This window comes from Nicotiana tomentosiformis, chromosome 5 (genome assembly GCF_000390325.3).
Source record: "Nicotiana tomentosiformis chromosome 5, ASM39032v3, whole genome shotgun sequence".
Taxonomy (NCBI): Eukaryota; Viridiplantae; Streptophyta; class Magnoliopsida; order Solanales; family Solanaceae; genus Nicotiana; species Nicotiana tomentosiformis.
The window spans coordinates 93274619-93285047 of record NC_090816.1 but is presented as its reverse complement, the minus strand read 5'-3'; the positions used below and the strand labels follow the sequence as shown (position 1 = coordinate 93285047).

At 34.9% G+C, this 10429-nt stretch overlaps 1 protein-coding gene and 1 long non-coding RNA gene across 4 annotated transcripts; one reads left to right on the top strand and one right to left on the bottom strand.

Moving 5' to 3' along the window:
- Window positions 1-656: 656 nt before the first annotated feature.
- On the bottom strand, window positions 657-7515 carry LOC104104462 (U-box domain-containing protein 52-like). Of its 3 annotated transcripts, XM_009612569.4 has the most exons (11): window positions 7118-7515; window positions 6164-6282; window positions 5869-5987; window positions 5447-5661; window positions 5291-5354; window positions 3935-4208; window positions 3277-3378; window positions 2773-3201; window positions 1918-2676; window positions 1468-1552; window positions 657-1163 (listed from the first exon to the last, which is right to left on the bottom strand). In XM_009612569.4, the coding sequence occupies exons 1-11, from the start codon at window positions 7338-7340 to the stop codon at window positions 1147-1149; spliced, it is 2406 nt and encodes an 801-aa protein (XP_009610864.1). In that variant the 5' UTR covers window positions 7341-7515; the 3' UTR covers window positions 657-1146. The 3 variants fall into 3 exon arrangements, with proteins under 3 accessions (XP_009610864.1, XP_009610849.1, XP_009610856.1); XM_009612554.4 differs by lacking the exon at window positions 657-1163 and having other exon boundaries at window positions 1372-1552; XM_009612561.4 differs by lacking the exon at window positions 657-1163 and having other exon boundaries at window positions 1373-1552; window positions 3935-4196; window positions 7118-7513.
- Window positions 7516-8213: 698 nt separating this feature from the next.
- LOC138891574 (uncharacterized) lies at window positions 8214-9924 on the top strand. The gene is made up of 2 exons (XR_011407949.1): window positions 8214-8304; window positions 9654-9924. It is a non-coding gene; the product is annotated as an uncharacterized lncRNA (long non-coding RNA).
- The last annotated feature ends 505 nt before the right edge of the window (window positions 9925-10429 follow it).

Genomic DNA, 10429 nt, shown 5'->3' with positions numbered 1-10429 from the left:
TCGGAAAATGTTTTCCTTCGTACCAAACACACCCTGAGAGTAAATCAAAATAATGAGCCATATTAGTGCATATTTACTAATTGAGAATATTTCTTTCGGATAGTTAGCCAAAAATTTTATTTTCACTTGCTATAGGTCTTCATATATTAGTTCTATGTCTCTCAAAATTATTAAATTTTTATTATTTTGCTATTTGAAAGCAATTTTATAATGAGTAATTTTTTTTAAAATCGCAGTACTAATGAAGTTTATTAATCATTAACTTTTAGAGATATAAAATGTAGTCCGATAACAAATTCTAAAAATTATAATTTTTCAGTTGTTTGAAAAATAGGATGTTATCGTGATTTTTATCTCACAGTAACTTTTGCACTATTATAAAAAAAATGTTAGATATTTTGTTTTCTATGAATTTTTTAATCCTTTTTAATTTTTCTTAAACTTTTTATTGTACTTTATATATTTTTATAATTATTATATTATTTTATTAATTTATAAATTAAAAAATTTAAATATCTATGGGCTTACGCCTTATGTCTCGGGCTTACACCTCACCCTACATTAAGTAAAACGTTCATTCTCACGTTCCTGCCTTTTAAAATAATGGTTAAAATAAAGGGGTTGTCTAATTAATTGGCATAGAAAAACTAAGAAGAGAGTACAAATGAAATTTTATATGCTTCATACCAAGGGAACAAGCTTTTTTCCCACCAGGGTCGAGGAGTAGAAAAGTGGGTTTTACAAGACAATGATTCCAGTATACATAATGAAGCCAATTCTAGTTCAAAATTCTGATTATTCAAAAAATCAATTAAGTGAACATCCACAAGACTGTTATCCAGAAGTGTAGGGCTCACTTTTTACTTTAACTTGGAACTAAAATGCTACAGCTAACACAAGGTTAAAGCTATTTATAAGTTTAGTATGCAAATATTATTTGATACTATGCCTTTGATCATTCAATCAACTACGTCTCAATCCCAAATGAATTGTGTTTTGGAACAGTCCGCCTTTGAAATCTAACAAAAATTGAACATAAGCTACAACAAAGTCACAGTAAACTGTGATAAGCTTCAGTGGCTTCCACACCCGAGCTTTCGATCCTTCTATATACAACAGAAGAATAACAAATAACTGCAGTTAAAATTATTCATCCCCTGATCCTGCATATTAAAGAGGGGTCATCTCAAAAAATGCCAAAAAAAGAAAGAAAAGATAAAAAAAACTTAGCAAAAGGAAAAAAATAATATTTTCTTGGATGCTGTTTGCAAGGAAAAGGACACCTGAAATAAGAAGAAATTACTTTCCTTCAAATTCTGTGTAATTTTTGCAGGATTTAGTTTGGAGGAAAACTTTTGTGAAAAGTTTTAACGGGTCTTCTCACAATTTGCACAACAGAAACAAAAGCAATAAATTGAACTTCCTAGCACTTTTCTTTTCCTTGCACCAATACAAAGTTGAAAGTACCTGAATGTTTTTCTTGCGAAGCAGATGAGTTTGAAACACTTTTTGAACTAAATCCTGAATGCACTTGAGGTTCACTTGAAATTTCCTGCATAACATGCTCGCACCGTATTACAACTTCCATGCTTTGTCACAAAACGCTAGCAAGATACGGCACTAGGAACTATCCTTAACTCAGTGTTAGGTCCGCATTATATCTTGCATACTACAAGATATAGTTCATTCTCAAACTATTTTTAACAATAAGATGGTTGCAAAGTCAATTATCCATTACTAGCTATGCATCAAGTTCCCTAGAATAAGTTATCAAACTGAGATATAGAAGAATTTATTCATTATGAGAATGAGTTAGGTCTCTACTTCTTGGTATACCTCTTGTATACGGGCTTTTATGCCAAACTCTTTTCAATAAAATTATTACCTTAGTAATAAAAATGAATATGAGCGACTTGCCTGCGATATAGAAGCTTGGCTGTGACTGGGGGAGGGGCCAGCACTGCCACCTATCAACAATTGACCCATATTTTCTTCAGTCAATGCTCTCAATCGATTAAGCTCGGGCAAGACAACTTTGCCAAGGTCTGGCCTGTCCTTCCGCCTCAGTTCTGCACATTGGAGTGCTAGCTTTGCAAAAGTCAGGGCCTCTTCGATTGGCCAATCTGGAACTGAGGGATCTAGTACCTCTTTAAACTCTCCCGTCTCAATGCACTGTGAAACATAATGAGTTATACCCATTGCTGGCTTGGCTGTTACCAATTGTAGAAGAAGTATTCCTAAGGAATAAACATCAGATTTAACCCCAAGCATGCCTGTTTGTTGATACTCTGGATCGATGTAGCAGAAGGTGCCAGCTGCAGATGTTATCCGGTATTGTGTTACCTCTTCAGTAGTAGAAGGAGGAACAAGCCTTGAGAGTCCAACATCACTAATCTTGCTTACATAATTATGGTCAACCAGAATGTTGCCAGGTTTAAGGTCACGATGCACCAGAGGTTCTGGCTTGGTCTGGTGCAGAAAGAGCAAGCCGGTGGCGATCTCCGCTGCAATACGAAATCTAAGCTGCCATGACAGTGAACGTTTATCTCCACATCGCATAAGGCGTTCCTCTAAACTGCCATTTGCCATGTACTCATATACCAAACAGCCATATTCCGGGCAAGCTCCAAGAAGTAGTACCATATTAGGATGCCTCATACGACTTAGCACTTCAACCTGTGTTAGATTTTGCATTAAGAAGATACAGAGGAAATAATTAAAAATAAAAATACTCGACACTGTCATTTCACTATCACGGGACCTTGTCCATACCTCTTGCTGAAATTGAGATCTTCCTTGTGCTGCATCTGGACGTAAGATCTTGATTGCTACTGGCGTGTGATCAAGATAACATTTGTAGACAGGACCATATCCTCCTTCTCCAATCTTGAGAGAATCAGTGAAAAAATGTGTTGCCTCTTCGATTTCTTCGATGCTGTACCTCCTATATCTGAAATCACCTTGACTAAAGTTCATCAATGCTTTCTCCTTCTGCTCTGCCTCTTTAAGGGCTTGCATTTCAGCATCTACCCTTCTTTTTGCTTCAAGTTCTGCGAGTCTCTGAGCTGCTTCGGCAGTTTCCATAGCAACCTTACACTTATCTCTCTCCTTCTCTGCTGCTAATTTTGCAGCTTCCTCTGCAAGCCGAGCCTCCTCCAATCTCTTCTCCTCCTCCATCCGCCAGACATTGAGCTCCTCTGACTAGACATATAATATATAAAAAACTATCCTATCCCATTAAAAAGTATGAGAAGATATCAATATGAATTTTTTCACCTTCTGTTTCGCCGTCAGTGCTTCCTTGCATGCTGTGCTGTACAAATCCATTGTCCTCTGAAGCTCCATCTTTAGCCTTCTCATTTCAGCCTCTCCATCATCCTTTGAATTTTCAAAAGTGATGTTAATACTGATAACATACTCAACACTGACATTAACCATAAAAACATCAAAATGTGACAGGAAATCTTGAAGTTTTAACCCAAAGATTAGCACGCAGCTTTTGTTATTTGAATCACCTGATTCATGCTTATATTCTAAATCATTTCTTTTATTAAGCATTTGATGTTAGAGTATATGGTCTTCTCTATTAAAGTTTAGAATTTTTACTTTTATCTGTGCCATAAGTAACCTTTTTCCCCTTAGTACGTTTAGATTGTCCAGCCAAAAACTAGTTTGTTGAAACGATTCATGCTTTTGTATGAGCTCCTACATAAATGAACATCATCAAAGAAATTAAGTTGCAATGTATCATGCTTCTTAGGTTCAACTTACTATTCTCCTAGCTTTGTTGCTTTCAGTTCTCCCTAATATAGACTCATGACACGAACCAAGACTAATAAAAAAGGGTAATTGAGCAGTTAAGGTTGTCGATATCAACTGTTTCATGAAGAAGTTACTTATCTACCATATTTCCCTACAAAGAGGGTAAACTTACTGTCTCAAAGGAGGAAGATGAAAAGTCATTGAAAGAACTGAGCTCACTCCCCCGAGCTCCCAAGCGTTCTGAGCCAAAGCTACTATCTGAACTAGTTGATATTTGTGAAATACGGCCAGAATCCATGCCATCATGATACAGCATGGAAGATGTGTGATCAGTGCTTGGCCTACCAGAGCTAACGAATGATAGATCAGTATCCGCTTCAGAAAGGTCAGAAAAAATTCTTGAAGGGAGGATTCCTCGTCTATCAAATGGTGACCTGCTTCCAAAACTGTTGGGTTTAGCGTGTATATATATATATCATCAAAACCACAGGGCATCGCCAATATAATTTCCAGCAGATCATTTTTTTTATATATTATGCAAATCTCAGTTGTTAAGCAGGACATTTTTTTGGAGCAAGGTAGAGTTACTTAGCCTTAATCATTGACCAGAAATACAGAAAAAAGAAAATATGTGAAGCAGATCCAGTAGAATACTGCAGGTCTGTTTGCTTTAGATTATTCTAATTATACAAGAAACTAGTTCTAACAAGATAAATTAAAATCATCAAATTCATCAAAGTAAAATATCAAAAAACTGATACCATTCAGTAACAATCACTAATATGATTAGTGAAACTGAGTCTTTCAGAAAAATCAGTCCAAATAATGAAGGCCCTTGCTTTAGGCTAATTGCTGATTTCAGAAAATTCGTCAAATCACATTTTGGAGGAGATGATGTTAAGTATTTGTCATTATTTTCTTATCAAATTTGGTTTTCCTATGTCTCGAAGGAAAGGACAACATATTTACTATAATTGAGTTTTCCTTTCCTTTTAAGGAAATTATAAATCTCCCACATTTGGCTAGTCCCTTTTCTTGGAGTAAAAAGTTTTTGACTTCTATAAATTGAGGATCCTTCCTTCTAATTTAGTAGTATCCACAATGTAGCTATATGAGGTTTGAGAGTCTTGTTTATGGGGAGAATTTCGGGATAAGTGTTAGCGTGCCACTTGTGTTTGACTCTTGGTGAGGTTGATGTCTCGATGTTTTGTATTCTTTTTTTTTTTATAGTGAATTGCTCATCTCTGCCTATAGATGTAGGTCAACTTACCGAACCACATTAATTATTTGTGTGTCTTTTGGTGTATTTCTCTTTTGTTGTTTGATTTATCGTCGTTCAAGGTTTGTTTTGTTAGCTTCCGCATGACACCTGATTATTTCGATCCTAACAGATGCTCCTATCGTCCAACCAAACTTCTCAAGTTTTGACTTCAGAATACAAACACAATCTGAAATATCATTAAGATTCACAATACACAAACACCACTTTCCTCCCCCCCAATGAAATAACAGGTTTCATGGAACTAACCCAATTTTTTTGCTCTCATCCGATATGAATGACCTGCGTTGTGACCTGTCCACAACTGATCCAGCTGCACAAGTAGTTTGACGAGGTAAGTTAAATAGAAATGTTTTTTTGTTGACGTACAAAAAAAAAGTCATTGTGGAAAAAAACATCTCATACCATGGATCGCCCTGGTACGAGCAGTAGGGGTAATTCCACCACTATTAACTTGCTCTTCCAATTGCTGTATTTGTTTATAAAGAGGGGAAGCCATAGGGGCTGGGCGAGAAGCATTTTTCACAGAAGAAATCTTTGACTTTGAGATGACATAAACAGTGCAGAAATCTGGTGCTCCCTTTGATACAGTGCTAGGTATATCCGTAACCTTCAACCGTCTGTGGCAGATATTAGCATTAGTGTTCATATCAGATCCTTGACCGAGCTAGGAAAAGTAAAGACTGAACAATTGTCAAATACAATGTTTACTTTGATATCGTTTTCTCATGCTGGAAAGGGGAGGGGAATGCATTGTTACTTTGGTTATTGTATTCAATCTGTAAGTAAATATGGAGAAACTTAGGTGAAAAATTAAAAGATCGGACCTGATAAAGCCATGCCTAGATGCTCCAAGGACCAAGTTCTGGATCGCAGCACTAGACACATATTCTGTCAGTGCTTTTGTTACATCTGAGTCTTCAAGTATAACATCTAAGCAACGAATCTGTTCAAGACAAAACAGATAAAGAAGAGAAGAGCTTAAAAAAATGGTTAAAATTGTCGTTCAATCATGTGTTGGAGGAAACACAATTTGATGTTCTCATTTTACTTATTCCATGAATAATATGTTAAATGCTAGGCATTCTCGTGGATATTGGAAAGAGTTGAAGTAATGCTTACATCTTTACGTGTACAAAAACAATGAAAGGTAAGAAACAATTCTTTGGTTTGTTTCTCAAGATTTTGCCCATGTGCAGATAAATTTCCATCTACGACGTGAACTCCACCACAGTTTCCGTCTGCATATTAAATTTGATGTTTGTTTGCTAACGTCAGTATACATCATAAGGAATTCAAGCTGTTCCTCCTTGGAACTTACTCTAGACCACAATTTCACATTGTTGTCCAAACACCAAGAAAACAATGGACATGGATGTACCAACGATATACCAACCATCGCAATGAAATAAATGTGGAAAATTAGATCACATACAAAAGCAGAAATTATACTCTACCATTTCTAGCTCAACCTAGAGTTTGAATCAAACCACTAGCTCTAATTGGTGAAATTACAAGAGCAAATGCAGCAATATCAAGGCCAGCCACTTAGGAGCATTATGGGCAAAAATGAATGGGAAAGAAAGATCTACAGAAAGTACGATGATCACAAATTTCTTGATCTTGGAAGCTCAGCACCTATATGTTCCACAATCAAATGTGTAACGTAGGTTACTAAAAGGTCCAATTTTGCCTTGGTAATATTTGAAAATTGCTCAATTTTGCCGTCCGTTACACTTTTGGTCTATTCATACCTTGGTTAGCAAATTGTCTCGTATTGTCATTAATTGTGAAATGAGTAGACTACACGTGTCCAAATTCTTTGACGAAAATAGTTCAAATTTGCTTTCAACTTCTGAATATGGTTTAAAATTACCCTCAGTTGAAAATTCATCGCAGGTCAAGGGGAAAAACTAGATTGTTTCCTAACGGCGGTTAATTACCCAAATTTCAATTATAATTACCACTTACGTTATTATGTTCAATTTGTTCATTTTTTAGCTCCTTTCAGACATGCGCACATATATATATATATATATATATAGAGAGAGAGAGAGAGGGGGGAGGGGGCCATACAGGAGGAAGAAGTAGGCTTGGTGACAACATGGATAAGGACAAGAGTTTGGCCTCTGTTAACCAAATTGTCAGTGGCCCATTTGATAGCATATTGGCTGCCTTTGTCTTTGTCAATAGCAATTGCAACAACTCCAGTCCCATTTCCCCTTCTGTTTGCAGGGCTTCCCTTATTGTTTGGGAGCCACATCTTTTCCCTTTTGATCAGTCTCAACTTGCAAAACATACATGCATCACAATCTCAAAGTCCTTTCCTCTCTTCCTTTTCCCTACTTGGGATTTCCAAGTCAATTAGGTGATTGTTTTGGATAAGTGTTGAGAACCGTACAAGAAAAAATATTACTGTAACAACCAGCGAATTGTCTGCTCAACCTGGGAATAATCGAAAATGTCTCGTATGTGTCATTTTGTCATTATGTGTGTGAATGACACACATACTCGGTGCAGAATACTCGATGGATGTTCAAATTATTTAATTTTACATGCACTTGTCAATGGAGGAGGTGTAATAAGTTGGCTTAAAAAATATTGGGAATAGGTGATTAGACAAGATATGTCATTGTTTTATTTTGTCGATATGATCATCGATAGAAAAGTGGTGGAACGTCTTTCTTTTTCATACTAGTAGTATTAGTGTTAGTCTTGTATTTGTTTATTTTTAAATTTCTATTATTACGTATTGTTTCTTTCACTTTAATTTTCTTACTATCTTGTTGTTACTGTTTGTTACTATTATTTTTTTTATTTTTGTTTTTTTTTAGTCGAGGGTTTATCGGAATATACTCTATCTTCTCAAGGTAGGAATAAGATATACGCACACATTATCCTACTCGGATACCGTATGTAATTATAGTGAATTCATTATTGTAATTGTACGCACTTGTCAATAACCAAATATGTTTTTGTACTTTTAGGGAAAATACTTTAGTAGTCCCCTGTAATAATAGGTATAATTACTTTATTAACCATCATTAAGACTATTTTTTTAGTTAATAAATCTGAACCTTTAATGTTTAATAAGGACAAGTGTCACAAATCTAAATAAATAAGGTTGGGGAAGAAAAAGATAAAAAGAAGGAACATAAATGAGATTAAAACCCTATTGACGCAGATCGAGTAGTAAATTACGTTAATTACAAATTCATTATTTCGCTCTTTGTATCTTCATCATCCATTGCAAAAGTGCAGAGGTACAAATTCCTTCAATTTTTATGATCACCTTATTATGCCTTCCATTTTCAATCAGTTTCAACTGTTGCCTTCTCAATATAATTTGTCCGAGAAAATTTGTTACGTCTCAACATTTCAATCTTTAATAAATGATTTTTATTCTCATATGAACATTTCATGATACCGTTTTGGATTATATAATACACTGTTAGCACCATTTAGAAATATTATTGTCTTTTCGATAATAAAATATTGATCAACGAATGGTGAATATTTAATACTGTATTTGTTTGAACTTTATGTTTACACATCTCTCGTGTACCACAATTCACAAGTGCATTCCTTTCACGAACATAAGAAATTAATATTTGTCTGAAATGAATTCAATACAAACTGACAATTTTTTGCATTACTATCGCTCTCAAACTTACCAATTTAATATCCAAAATCATTTGAAGGTACCTAAAGGAAGAGTGTTGAAATGAAATAAGCATACTATAGTCAAACCTCAATTAGTTTAGAATTGCAATAGGTATTGTCACTAAAGCGAAAAGAATTAAAGGAGTACTCCCCCTATTTCAATTTGCATAAATATCTAACATAATACTTTCTAGCAGGTGTTCACAAGAATCATATCTAACTCATATATGAGCATTTCATTAATGGCCAAATAAATTTCATATAAGTTTTTAGGTGATCCGTTAACCTTTAATTAGACTTTTGAATTTGAGGTCTATATTCTTTCGCCTATAATTAATAGACTACTTTTTGCTTTTTGTTATAAAATAAAGACATGTATAGAGAAAAACTGATATATTATTCAAACTTATGTAAATAATGAACTGAATTCTCTTCTGTTTATAGAAAAAAGGAAGTTGTTGTGTAAGCTGCTACTGCAAGCTGTTGTGTAAGCTGCTACTGCAAGCTGTTGTGTAAGCTGCTACTCTAAGTTGTTGTGCCATATATAGATAATCTTTTACCATGGGTAATATTTATCCATAACGGAGTACCGAAATGATAAGCTTTTTCAGGAGTCTTATTTCCAATGGAGTACTAAATAGATAAACATATTTACGGCAGAATCTCATATGGATAAGTTTCTTCCGAAATCTTATTTACAATAGAGTACTAAATGAACATCGATAATATAATATATTTATAACAATTTTTGCTTTATGCTTTTTGGTTTTTAGTTTTCAAATTTAAAAGTTTTTGAAAAGATAAATTAGGTAAGTAAAGTTTGAAGAGTAGCTGCAATTGGTTGTTGAAATGGTGGGCTCCGGGAAGGCAATAAGAGATGAGTATTATTATTATTATATACATATCAAATCACATGTCACACGTACTGATTTAATATTTGTACACACAGTCTACACCCAACCTTGTTATTCCATTCAAGAAAATCATTTTGTTGATTCTTAGAAAGTGTTCACACCAAAGTGAGAGAGATGCATCTATGGCCATCAATGAGATTAAGGGACTCATTCAAATTGGGTTACTTGAAGAATCTAGAGTGGAATCTTCACAGAATGGACAGTCAGAAGAAACGTAACAAGTCCCAGAACTGTGCCAATAATGATCAGAAGCTTCTGGATGATGAACCAAGCAGTTCTAATACCAGCGGTGGAGGAGGAGGGAAATTGGTTGTCATTTGTAGGGACTTACTCATGATCCTTTCTTGTTGCTACTGCTGTTTCTGCTGTGGAGGTACTTCTTGCTTCTGGGTTTTCTGCAGTTATAATTTAGTTTGGGGTTTGTGCTTTCTTTTAGTTTAAAATTGAATCTTTGGCTCATAATAGGGTTGAAACTGTCTTCCATTGACTTTTTCTTTTTCACCGTATTCACTTCCCAAGTTGAGTTTAGTTGACAATTTCTCTATTAGGGATTCAGTTCAGAGCTAAATAGACATGCTTTTTTAACATTACTCATTGTTGAGTTCATAGTCCAGTAGCTATACTACCTGTGAAGGTCAACCCATGAGAAAGCAAAAAATATGATTTGAGGAGTTACTGGTAAACTAAATCAAGCACGAAATTGGCTCATCGATTGAGTTTATATATATTTGACCAACAACAATTAAACAGATAAAAAGCAAAAAATAGATTTAAGGGGTAACCCCCCCCCCCCCACCCCCCTTTTTTTTTT

What these genes read in the sequence shown, in the direction of transcription:
- LOC104104462 (XM_009612554.4), bottom strand. Translation starts at nt 7,340, where the DNA reads ATGTTTTGCAAGTTGAGACTGATCAAAAGGGAAAAGATGTGGCTCCCA. An exon ending in CACTGACGGCGAAACAGAAG is followed by an intron (nt 3,202 to 3,276) that starts GTGAAAAAATTC and finishes TTATATGTCTAG; the next exon opens with TCAGAGGAGCTCAATGTCTG. An exon ending in GATCTCAATTTCAGCAAGAG is followed by an intron (nt 2,677 to 2,772) that starts GTATGGACAAGG and finishes AATCTAACACAG; the next exon opens with GTTGAAGTGCTAAGTCGTAT.